At 41.3% G+C, this 13,547-nt stretch overlaps 1 protein-coding gene across 1 annotated transcript in view; it reads right to left on the bottom strand.

The window, feature by feature from the left end:
• fgf11a (fibroblast growth factor 11a) overlaps positions 1–13,547 on the bottom strand; it is a 116,374-nt gene that overhangs the window by 56,598 nt on the left and 46,229 nt on the right. Inside the window, exon 3 of the mRNA XM_085267337.1 lies at positions 1,258–1,368. Coding sequence (XP_085123463.1) covers positions 1,258–1,368 — 111 coding nt within the window. The remainder of the gene's footprint in view (positions 1–1,257; positions 1,369–13,547) is intronic.

The raw sequence follows: 13,547 nt of genomic DNA, 5'->3' as shown, positions 1-13,547 counted from the left end.
TGATTGAAGCTGAGAAAAGTCAGACCAGCAGATAGACAGAAACAAACAATGGCTAACTTACCAACGAAAATCACCAGAAGTTCTTCCACATGCTACAGAGGGCCCCAATTGTTTAAAGGAATATATTGTAAAATTATTGCAAAATTTTCAAAATGTCTTGTTTCTTCATACTTCAACCATCCAATCAACTGAACGACGCCAAAGAAGAGGGAGTAGCAGATTAAGCTGTTTGGCATTGGCAGAGAAGATTTGGGAAGTTTTTAATAGGTGCAACCCACATCTTTCAACCAACAACTCTGCTGCTCAACTAACAAATGTATTTTCCTCACAAGTGTCACCATTTAATAGGAAATAAACATGACTTCCAATGGTTTAAGAGTTGTTGCTAAAAAACCATTTTTACAACAAAAAAATTGTCTTGAAAGCTACTTGAAAAATCAGTGATTAATGAGGATTTTTAATTGTGTAAAGACATCAGCCTCTGCAGACGTGCATGCATTAGACAGCCTGTCTCCCCTTGAGCGATATGGCGGCAGCATTGACACGTTGTTCCAATGAACAGCTGTGACCACTGTAACATCAAGTCTGTGTGGTGATTGAACTGCCTGGATAGAACATTTAGGAGACATCACATGACATCTACTTACTAGTGATAAATACACCAGAATATTAGCTGCTACGGATTCTTCCAACAGCACATGGACCCAGCAGGTTAAAGACCCTTTAATGTTTCATTGAACTCTGTTGGAAACTTGCACTCTGACATGTACCTAAATAATTCAGGGTGTTGTGCCTGAAACTGAGAGCACAACATGCACACTTACATTGCAGTGTGTATACTCACAGATGAGTTATTCATAGGCACATAAGGCTTACAACCTGAAGGTCAGAATGATTGTAAGCAAAACAATTAAAAGCATGTCTTTGAAGAGCTTAATCAGTGCCAGAGATCTTCTGTGATATATTATGCAATGAGAATGAATCCCATTTGGCAGCTGTTCCCCTAGTCCACCTCGCCAAGTGTGCATGCATTTTCAGCCTGATCGATCCTGGTGCAAATCAAACCAGAAAGCATGGCAGGGTTGTCGTGCCTCTGCGTGCTCTCAGGATGTTAATCTGTCTTACCAGGAAGATCCCATTTAAACACACTTTGACATGGAAGCAGGGGAAACTCCTAGAGGTGCATGTACTGACTCAGGCATGAAATAGAACCCTTGTACAGCAACAATATCTAAGAGTCTGTCCTCCTTTACTTACAGAAGGAGCTGCTTTCGTCCTTTGTGCCTTCCATGGTGCCATCCGGCAGCATCTGGAGGTAGAAGCCGTGTCTGCAGTAGAGCCGCGTGACAATGCCCTTCAGCTGAGGCTCTGCAGAGTAAACACAATGTTAAACACGCTAACGTCCGAGAACACACATACACTCTCATCAGGTGACATATATTAATGCACACGGCTACCTAAGAGGCAGGTCTTAATATTTACCCAGCGAAACAGTCAAACAGTGAAGTGTGTGTACTCGTATATGCGTGTGTGACTGTGGCCTTCAACACGATTGATGGGACCTCGGCGTTGGGTTAAAACATGCATCTTTCAAGCGAGGGAGGCAAGCTGTTTAAGATGCTTTATTCCGTGTGCGTGTTTGCATTCGTGCACGAGAGGCTTCGCAGCAGCACGTCACTTCAAAAGGTGACCACTTCTAACACGCGTAGAAAAGTGTTAGAACTTCAAGGTCAGCTGTTTGAGGAATACTAAAGGAAAACATATCTATGAGAGCAGGATTATTAATTTTTTTATTAGTATTTTTGTCAAAAGATTTGTTTTAGACGTATAGTAAATTTCACTGAGGTAAAGCCTTAGTGGTATATCAGCCCGAAACACTAATCTTGTTGTAGACTAGAAGCTGTAGCTCCTTGGGTGGCCACTCAAAACTGCTTCCTAGCAAGTTAATCCCCACAGACCCACATATTAAGTTAAATGTCACCTGGTATGCTGTTGGTCTGTTGATTAATCGGTGGATATGTGTGCACTTTACTTACCTTACCATTAAATTTACTTTAACTCTCAAAGGTATTTGTTTTAGTTTGATATTGGAAAGCACTGTTTGCTAGCAGTGGTTGGTGCTGATCTCCCAAAGTGCAGGGTAGGATTAGACGGCTAAATACTAACACAAGTTACTAGATCCATCCAAAAATTCCATATCTGTTTTTCCCTCTCCGTCCTCTGAACGTTTATTGCTTTGGAAATTTAAATTCACTGGTTTTTGCAACATGACTGACAGTCGGCAAGGAACAATCTCCCTACATTTGTTTAGCCTGCTCTCAACTATGAGCTGTATTGGACCAGCTGTCGCACTACAGATAAGTTGGCATGTCTTCAGCTCTCCTCACGCGCTCTGTTTCCTGCCTTTAACTGACTCACGCATGACTGAGGGGACTTTTTCGGTCCGAAGTGCTGAGGGAGACTAAATAGTGGATCAAAAGGAATGTCGGGAATGCTGAAGTGTTTCCACAATCAACTTTTAATGAGGTGCATCAAATATAGATGAGGACAGAGAAGTATGGGGGCAGCTGGCAGTTGGTCCTCAGTTGACAGCAGGGGTATGTGTGTGTGTGTGTGTGTGTGTGTGTGTGTGTGTGTGTGTGTGTGTGTGTGTGTAGTAGATATTTCAGCCTGTCATAACTACTGTTTGCAGTTACAGAGCACTAAAGCGTTTTGAAGTAAGAGCTGAATAAAGAAAAGAGGCACAATCTTTTTGGTCCAACACTAATGGATTCCTAAAAAAAACAGGAAAGCGTCATATTGACACAACTGACTTAGATACATCCTCTAACGCTTGGAGCATTTTGACACTTGTAGTACATCTGCGATCAAAACCGATGCCGTGTGCAACTGAAATTATTTGTTTGCTTTGTGACTCGAACATCTTTCCGGAAATCTATGAATTGAAGCTGATTACTTCTTAAATGTTCAACCCCCACTATATCTGTGAATTAGTCAAAAGACTTGTGATGTGTAATCCTTGCTTTCATGCTGACAGCGTGACACAACATGTTTGGGAGCTTTTCATTAGAGGCTCCGGCCTCAGCGGCGAGATTGAGTCGCTGTAACTACTAAAAGATAAGAGCTCATCCATCCAACGCTGGCTGACTAAACACAGAAGGTCAAACGCAGAGTGAGGTAATCTGTAATATCCTGAGTGTTAATCCCAAATTAAGCTTCAGCCCACACACCAGGCCATGTGCTGCTTAACACATCTGCTACAGGGAAGGGCAGAGCCCGGTGACAAACGGGCACGAGGTGGGAGGCTGACGCTGACCTTTTGCGTGACTCTGCCTCCGTGTGGATATTTGGTGATGATGCTGTGTTTCAAAACATAGGAAGTGCTGCTTGGACACAAGGAGACTGCTGATGCATGTGCAGAGCAGAGATATTGTATTTACACACACGTAGAGCATCGCTCGAGCTAAAATGAGGAGAAATTGCCTTGAGTCATACCTCAGGCAGGATGTTAGTTAAACCGAGAGTTTAAATACACACAAACACACACACACACACTTAGAAACAGATCCAGAGTGATGCTGCAGAAAAAGGCGAACATTACCAACAAAGTCAAACTAAATACAGACACGTTTTTTATAATATTTAAAATTAGGGTTTGCATTTTCTCTTTAAAATAAAATTGAAGTCACTGAAGCTGCATTTGTTTGCAGTTCAAAGATTCACCCTGATACTGAAGAAACCGTTTATGCAATCACACATTTAGTTTTTGAAACACTTCGTCTTGGATCGAGTTAAGAGTCGAAGGAGGAATGTATCACGCACTTATAATGGCTGCACTGCATGCCTGAGGGTATTTAAAGATTACACTCAGCTGATAGCCAAGCAGCTGATTAATCAGCAAGTGGCTGTAAAGTTATTAAAGGGGACCTAGTTTCTGTCATAAATATACTGCTATAGCTCTGCATGCTCATATTAAAGATAGCTTCAAATAATGAGGTCAGTCTATGTACAAGTACTCTCAATGATTCAAAAGCTCATGCTTCAGAAAATTTTTTCTACTTTTGGATCTGTGTGACATCAGCGAGAAGGGGTGGTTGTCTCTAACGTGGTCATTTCCACCGCAGCCCCACAACCTACAGTTCAGCCAGCAGAGAAGATCATATGAAGTTGGTTCAGACAATGAGTGAACTGAGGGCCTGCACAAAGGCCCACAAGAAGAAAACATAGAAACGGAAATGAGCACAGTAAATGAGACAGACAAGTCAGCTAATAAAGACGTAACTTCAGTTCTCTGAAATAATCCTCTGACGTCAAAAGAGAAAAATGAATAATCCTGGAGCTATGATTATAAAGAGTTTAGTTTTCTTATTAAAAAAGTTTCTTTTTGTCTGTTTATGAGAACATTTTCATGTCAGTCCTCAGCTTTCTCCCTCATTTCCTGTCTCTCAGCAGAGCTCCCATCAAGCTAGGACAAAAAAACAAGCTTGCATCACAACTTTCATGTCCTCATTGGTGCAGTGTGCTTCATTTAACCCAGACCAAAGGAAAGATATAAAGATATGAATCATATTCCCACTGATGTTTTATAAACAAAGTTATTAAGTAATGCAGCTTTCTTGATGTAATCCTTCATCCTCGATGCCTCATCAGGACCCTCATGACTCACAGCGGATCACGCTGCTCTTCCTGTGCTTTCCACTCATGCTAAAATCACACATCTGCTATCACATAACATCGTGGTTTTCTTTTTGCTTTTAGACTGCACCACAGTAAACAAAATGACATTTGGAAATATAGTCTCAGTCCAGTTGTTTCTCACCAGGTTCCAATTGGTAGCTATCTCACCTGTCCAAACAAACCAGTCAGGTGTGAAAATGCTTTTAGTCATCTGCAAAGCTCTAAAAACGCACACTTTATAGCATCTTCTAGTCCCTTTATTCATTTCCTTTGTAATGCAGACTATCTTTTTGAATTTTTTTGTCCCCCAGGACATCTTCACAGAGCCTATACACAGCTGATTGCAGATGTTTCACGCAGGTCACAGAAATATGAAAACAAGTGGTGTGTGGGCTCTTCTTGCGTGAGCCATTGTTTGTCCTTCCTCCAGTTACAGAGAAAAGTTATAACCTATAAAGAGCGAAGTGTGTTCAAATCAATAAAAATCATCCACAGCAGCCATTGTTGTCTTTTCACCCTTTTGCCTCTTTGTGTTGAACTCCAATGTCAGTTCCTTTCCCGTTCAGGCCAGTTTTTTAACCAATCAGCATTCAACCTAAGAACATCCCCGTTAAGCTACTACTTGGGTTTTGTAGGACTGCAAGCAAACACTTTGGCAAATCCTGCATACGGTAAGTGGTACCACTTGTCCAGGACTCCTGGTGAGTTGAGGGCAAAGACTGAATCAAGCTTGGGTTTAACTGAAGGAGACATTTTTAAAGCTCCTACTGACATCTACTTGTTTTTGTTTTTGTTTTAATTACAACTCTGCTGAGTTTCCCTTGGATTTCTATTGTTGGCAGTGTGGAAAAGCCTCTTACAGCTAAAACAAATTCGTGCTTGTGCGGACAGCAGTCACTCTGTCCCATCAGAATGTATCCCCGGGAAAATCGCAGCATTAGTCGACAGATAACAGAGTTTGCGAATCATATCCTGCAACGCAAGAGCATGTGGCTGTGCGTGTGTTTATACAGACGAGGATTTGTTCTCGTAATCCCACAGACATTCAACGCCAATTATGGAGTGACCTTAATAAAGAGCGGGATTAATTTCACTTATTAAGAATTTCAACCATCAAAGTCACCCTGAACCCTCCAGCTGCCCGATGCCTCGAGTCAGATGACAACTGGGCAATAGCTAGTGTTATTTTCACGGCCATTACACACTGCTATTCTTAAAGTGTGTGTGTGTGTGTGTGTGTGTGTGTGTGTGTGTGTGTGTGTGTGTGTGTGTGTGTGTGTGCGTTTTGACAGCTCCAACAGAATGGACTTTGCTGAAGAAGCAGAGATGGTCTGCCAAGGATCGTGTCTGTCTTTCAGTCATCAAACACACACCAGACACACACAGTAGAAATATTTCTCTCTCCTTGACTGTCTTTCCCATCTTAAGTGTCCTCACAGCAATCTACATTGGTCAATTCAAAGATTTCTTTCTAACTTTCCCCTCTTTTTCTTCTCTCTTCTTTGAGCGCTCCTTTTTTTCCTGCATCTTTGCTTTTCTCTATCTTCACTCATCTCATCCCCAAAAACTGCATGCCTAGCCTGCAGGGAAATCCTTACTTTTGCTGTTTTTAAATAGTGAAGCAGTGAGGAAAAGGGGGGACAGCACTTTATCGGCAGCAGAGAGTGCTGAATGACAGACTGTCACTCAGAGGAAGAGGAGCGGGCAGGAAGAGGAGTTAGATGTAGCAAGGCAGACATGGCGAAGAAGAAAGAGCGAGAAAGATATCTATGATTGGACCATAATGTGTTTTCATGTGTTCCCCACAGGTAGTAAGTTCACTGGGAAACATTAAAGATACTGATGTTTCATTTATCCTTCCACTGTAACTCTTTTCTTTTCCTTTAGGCACATTAAAGACTGCCAAAGCTCTTGAAGCTGACGGCACTGCGGCGAGAGCTGATGATTATACTTCCATCTGTTTGTTGAGTCGTCTTCTTACGCGTTCTCTGTTCCGTCTCTGTCAGCAGCGGCACAGTCAAACTCCAGGGAGCACAGATGTGCAACATCACTTATGAAATATGGTCATTGTAGTTCATTAACTCTTGGAACAATTAAAAGAAAAACCTTCCCTGGGAGAAAATCCGCAGCTTTATGCATCACATTCAAAAAGACACACTCAAAAACCATCTATGATGAACCTACGTCTTAATGTTGCACAAGGCAACATTAAAGGATGAAGTTTGTTGATATGTGTTGTTGCATTGCATTATGTCATGTTATGTTATGAATGCAACAGTGGATTCATTTACCCTGCGGAATATAAAACCTTCATTCTATTAGATGAACTGAATAGAAAAAAATATTAAATTATCCCTGTCTTTCGTTAATAACATGCCTTTGTATCTTTTTACTGTCTTGCACAAATTATGAACTTTTAAGTTTTATTGTTAAGTGAATAAAACTTAAAGGTTCATAATTAGTTGCTTGTACAAATAACCTAGAGTCATTTTTTCACCTGTCAAGCTAAACCTGGACAAGCGGTGGTATGTACGAGCAACAGAAAAATAGCAGTTCTAGTTGAACACTAATACCAGAAATACGGAGCCCTGCAGGGGACATGGGAGAAAAAAAATTAAGACAGACTTTTGCGAGATCCCGAGTTTGTTTTGCGAGATCTCGCAAAAGTTGAATTCCAACAATGGCGGCAGCTACTTAGTTGTAATATTACTCTTTCTGGGTCACAAAATACACTTTTAAGATATTTTGAGGAGTGAATGTAGTTGTGTAAACGTCAGATACCTGCTCGGTTTACAAGACATCACATATTTGCAAAAGTGGTCCGACGTTTTCGGAAATCTGACACCCACTAGCTCGAAGCTAACGGGAGGTCGAGACCTACTACAGCCGGGAGGAACACCGCTTTCCCGGCACATCGTGCCTCAACCTCCCGAGCTTCGAGCTGGCGGCCTCCGAAGAATGCGGCTAAAACTTTTGCGAGATCTCGCAAAACTTTTGCGAGATCCCGAGTTTGTTTTGCAAGATCTCGCAAAAGTCCATCTTAATTATTTTTTTTCTCCCATGTCCCCTGCGGGGCTCCGTACAGAAATCCTGACAGGAAGTGTGTGAATCTTTTCCACTTACTACCAGTCATTTAAAGCTTTATATTTTTAATTTAGTTGCATCTTTTTATTAAGATGTGACTAAAAGTTTAGTGGGGGAAATGAACTGCATTAAAAGTCGGGGCTGTTTCTATCCATAGCCTCCAAGTGCAACTGTAAAGTCGCATTGCCTCTGAAACACCTACTGTAACTCAGTGAGCTGGCTGACAGATTGTTCTTTGTGCCGCGTGACAGGTGGAAACAAAAAACAGGTAATTACTCCTCGAGGCTGAGCAGCAGTGCAGCAGTAATTTACAGCTGCATGCTGTTCATGTGAAAGAGTGTCGTCTTTACCGTCCACGCTTGCTCTTGCCATTGTGTCATGCAGTGGCAAGAGTACCAGGGGCTTTTCCAGGGATTTTGTAAATAGGGCAGTGAGGCCAAGACACAAAAATGAAGTTAGAAATTTGACGAGTTGTTTGTGGACAGACTTCCTGCCTCCGTAATCATGCATTAGGAGAAAACAATGTCTCACACATCCTTTGTTTTAAGTGCACCTTTGTAAAGGAGTAAGAGACACATACATAATATCTTATCTAGTTCCATTTCACGCCTGTAATTTCTCGCCAAGACAAGTGAACCAAACTCCTCTTGCAGCCAGGGCCCTGCATCTCACATCTTCATCAGCAAACTTGGTTTGTTCGGTTCTTTCATGCCATAAATCAGTTTCTCTGTTTATCCCATCCAGTGTGCAAGGATCACTTCCTCCTATCTCTCTTCCATCATGTACAGCTCTGTGGGTACTGTAATTCAGTCCTTGGTCACCGCTACTTAACACGTCATGCTTCTGCACACTGTTCCCCGAAACACTCCTCGGCTTCTCCTCAGATAATAAGCTTGTAACTCCCCACTGACTCTAATATTGTCTTCCTCACCACTAGCATGAAAGCCTGATGCTATTAATCCATGGACATATGGATTTTACAACTGCTAGTATTTCATCTCCCAGCATTTATTGCAGCCATTGGTAAATGCTCGGCAGCAGCCGCAAAAGCAATAACACATCCTGTATTGAAATAGGAACAAGTGGAGTATGATTTTTCAAATCACAATAAAAGCCTTTTTATTTCTTTTTTTTAATGCTCCTCCAGAAAGCTGAAAAACATTCAGATGAGAAAGTGCCACACGAGTTCCTGTGTTTTCATATTCACATTAAGAGTGTTGCTAAATTGCATAAAATTAGGGGGTTCACGGTGGCCCCAGCTGACAGTGAATAATGGGGATAGAGGTGGGGAGAGCCTATATGGTAATGGCCATATTTACAAGGAGCATCAATCATCTCCAAACCGCCAGACGCCTCATCCCTCATAGGATGGAGAGCGAGAAAGGGGCGGGATGCCTTCAAAGCAAACTGTTTCTCCCTCTTTCCCCTTCAATCTCTCTCTCTTTCTCTCTCTCTCCCACTGCGGTCCAACTTCAGCTTTTAGGAAAATCAATACTGACAAAACCGATGAATTGCGATCCTGCTTAAAGTTTACCAGGCCCGCACTTAAGACATGCTGTTGGTTGTAATTAAAATTACAAAAATAACACCATTTAAAAGGAAGTAGAAAAAAAAGAAAAGAAAACCAAGAAAGCACAGTGGCTAGCTGAGAAATGGAGAAGAAGTGGGTACCCAGTAAATCTGCAGGGAAAGTAACTGCTCAGGAAGGCAAGATTAAATTAACGTGTGTGTGAAAATCTGATTCTGATGTGTCAGACTCTGTATTGCAGAGGAGAGATCAATGCCCCCACACAAACAGCAGCAGAAAGAGCTGAGGAGAACAGAATGTCAGCTGGCTCGAAAAGCTGGCCGCTATCATCATTATTAGCTCATTATTGAGCCAGTTCTCTTATTATACCTTAAGTGTGTGTCTTTTGGAAGCTGTGATATGAAGATAGACAGTTAGCGTGTGAAACTGTAATGCGTGGACTTTTTGGAGTGAGAGTGAAGCTACAATTAAGCCATGAATTTTACTTTTTCGTGTGTGAGATAGTCTTCTCATTACATTTCGGACACAAAACAAGTCAACAGTCAAATCGAGCAAACACAGCATGAGAAGCTGCTTTAGAAGAATATACTAAAAGCTATGGGGAATACTTCACACTATTTATAAACGGTGTAAGAACGTGTTTTCTCTTCTGACATGAGCAGAGGTGGATGACCAGTTTAGACCGATGCGTACCCTCGTGTATATGCTAGTTTTCCTACTCCTCACGCTGGCTTCAGAAAGATCACACTACTCTCCTCACAGACAATCTGCAAAACTGTGTCCTATAAATCACATTTTATTCAGAACCAGAGATGGGCAGTAACGCGTTAAAAGTTCTGCGTTACTGTAATCTGATTACTTTTTTCAAGTAACAAGTAAAGTAAGGGATTACTGTTGCAAAAAAATTAAAGTAAGCCCACTGCATTACTAAACCATGATTTTGTTTGTGGGAGTGTCTCATGACGATGACGTACGAACGTCTGATGTCCGAGGCAGCAACATGTAGGTCAACAATGGATAATATGGAGAGCGGGAGAGAGTACGACCATGCAGTGTTGAAAGCTTGGAAGTACTGACATTACTTTGAGTTTGATTCTGTAAAAAGTGACAAAAACATTAGCGTCCGCTGTGCACTCTGCATGCTAACACTTTTTTCATTTGATTCAATTTTATATGACGGATTATGCAGAATAAATAGAATTGAGCTGAAAGGTCTGTTGCTTTATTACATATTCAGGTTGTGTATCATGTTTTTAAAAAGTAACTAAGCAATAAAGAGACTCATTACTTTTGAAAATAAGTCATCAGTAAAGTATCGGGATTACTTTCTTGGAGAAGTAATCAGTAATTAGTAACTAATTACTATTTTCAAGTAACTTGACCAACATTGCTCAGGACCAGTACAGCCAAAAGAAGTCTGTTAACCCTATCTGTGGAAAATGTAATGCAGGGAGAGCATCAGCAAGACTCCAGCACAGTACAGAACGGGCATCAGGCAGTCACAGCATGAAAAGATGCACTTGGTATCGGTGGGTTGCAAAGCAGCTTGCAGATCCAACTTTATGCAATCTACAGCAGCTTAAACAGTGTACCCTATATGAGATTTAACATTCTGATGCATAGAAGGTGTCGGTAGGTGTCGGTTGAGCAAGCAGCTGACGCGAGCTGGCATTAACGTCAGATGAGCCGTTGGTATTGCGGCTGAGCATGAGTGGTGGCCTGTGGTGGCTTGTATCTACTTATTTGCCAAATCAAAACATAATGAGCAAAACATGATAGCATGCAATTCTGTAAAATGGTAAAATGGTTTAATTAAGTTGTTTTCCTATATGTCCTAGTAAGAAATAACTGCTGCTTCTGGGGTCATATTAGATTATAAAAACACAACTGACACACTGGACAGAATATTTTAGATGTTGCAATATTTACTATGAACTAAAACCTCTCTCTACCCTTAGAAAAAGTCATTTGCTTTTGTACTTCTGAACAAATTATTAGTATGCAAGAATCATTTTGAGAAAATATGTTACACTGAACACTGGGACAGCGAATAAATTGTGCCCTCCAGGATTTTCCAATATGAATATAATGGCTATGAATGCTGGCTGTGTTCTACAGTAATTACAAAAATGATTCACTACATTGACAAAGCAACCACACCTGGACAAGCACAAATTGATCCAATGCACACAACAAGAAAAACGGTGACCAGGAACTAGGAACTACTTGAACAGAGAGCGACACAATACACACATTTATAAGGCAGAGAGAGCGAGACATTGTGGATTAATTAGAAAAGCAATGGGTGAACTTTTTCAGTCTGCACTCCAAAGCTTAATGATTTAAAGCTTAAATGAATGGCCTAATGATTAAGTCAGAGAGAGAGAGAGAGAGAGAGAGAGAGAGAGAGACGAGACGAGACAGAAACAAAAGCAGCTGTCTCAGAAAATGAGTGAGGCAGAGTATATGGAGAGGAAGATAAGGAAAGGGGATAAAGAACAAGATAGAAAATGGGATGAAAAGGAGAAAGAGTGGGACAAAGACGGTGGGCATAAATCAAGAAAAGAGCAAAGATGAAGGAGGAGGAAGGGGGAGGGCACTGTCTGTGCGTTTGCAAAATATGCACAAAGATGTGGGGAGTACAAGAAAGGCAAACATAAAAGTTAAAGAGAAGTTAGGGGCCCAGGTGGGTGCAGAGAGGAAAACCGTCGGAAGTGAAAAGAGAAATAAAGCTACCAAATACCCAGCACTGAAACATACAACATTACCAGTAAGTCTTAGTAAGTGTTTATATGATACTTTACATTTATTTGTTATTATTCATCTCTGGTTCTTTTCCATAATGTGTCTTTTGTCTCCCCTTACCCCTAACCAGTCCCAGCAGTTCCCGTCCCTAAGCCTGATTCTGCCGGAGCTGTCTTCCTGTTAACACTGAGTTTTTCCTTCCCACTGTCGTCAAGTACTTGCTGGGTCCCTTTGGAGCCATTAGCGGGTCGTCTGATTGCTGGTGCGTTCTCTGTATTATTGTAGAGTCTTCACTTTACAATATAAAGCACTTTGAGGTGACTGTTCTTATGATTTGGAGCTTTATAAAGAAAATGGAACTGAATTCAAACTAAACCGCTACATCACACTGCTTTACATGCGTAGACATTTGAAATCACCATTGATTATATTGCCAGGAAGCCTCTTCCACTGAGTAAAATTCATGTGTCAATTGTCAGTGTCTTAACTCATTCACTGCCATTGACGTCTATAGACGTCAATTGAAAAACTTACGTTGACTGCCATTGACGTCAATGGCAGTCAACGTAAGTTGAACTGAAGCCCACCAGCAGTAAAAGTAGACCTGCAAGGAGGTGCAGGGTTTGCGCACGTAAGGGATTGCGCAGTGAGACAAAAATGTGGTGCAAGTCTTGTTGTGTTTCACTGCCAGCCATTTGAAAATGGCTGGCAGTGAATGAGTTGAAAATCCTGACTGATCAATTCTGCGATCAATGTTTGGTGAATCTGAAACTCAAAATGTTGATTAAATGGCCATTATCTGCTACTGAGAAATCCTCAGTAGATGGCCTCCGAAAATGAGTAAAATATGTTGGCTGTAGATATAACATGTTTGTTAATCCCTTTTGGATTAAAGACAAACAGCTGCATGTCCCACTGATTCATCTTAAATCCACTGCAGTGCAATGCAGAGGCAAAATTATGAAAATGTGCCACCGACAAATGTGAATGAATAAATATAGCTATAGATAGTAAACGCTAGGTAATGCTAATTAGCATGTGTGCAAAGCAGGCAATAACCCCACGAATCAAAAGTCAAGAAGCTCAAAAGTTCTGCACTTAAATTGTTTCTAATTAGTAAGTGAAAACTTGGCAGTGGACATTAAAGCACTCCAACTACTAAAACGGTGGTTCCGGTTTTATTACCTGATCTCAAGGTCCTGTTTACAGGTTCTAAAACTAAAGTGTGAAAATCGAGTTTTAGTGCCACTGCTATTTCTTTTCTGTCCCATATTCACGAGGTGTAAATGAGCCCCAACAGCTTGGGTTTTCAGTAGGCAGTTGCAGGTCATTTAAGGTATTTTATGATTGGTTCCTTCATTGTTGACTCTGGTTTTCAATATTTCATTTAACTAATTTGGTGCTTGTATCCCAGCATGGACACCAGGAGCAACGTGCTGTCCAGTTCAACAGCCGGAATTGTGCCTAATGCTAAGTAGATAGAAATAATGCTGGTGGTGGAGTAGTGTATGGG

The sequence above is a fragment of the Mchenga conophoros genome, linkage group LG3, assembly GCF_057382185.1.
Source record: "Mchenga conophoros isolate Kocher_MC1m ecotype Shallow Benthic linkage group LG3, M_conophoros_male_GT1.1, whole genome shotgun sequence".
NCBI classification, from domain to species: domain Eukaryota; kingdom Metazoa; phylum Chordata; class Actinopteri; order Cichliformes; family Cichlidae; genus Mchenga; species Mchenga conophoros.
Note: the sequence above shows the minus strand (reverse complement) of the source record. Positions and strands in the feature narration are given on the sequence as shown.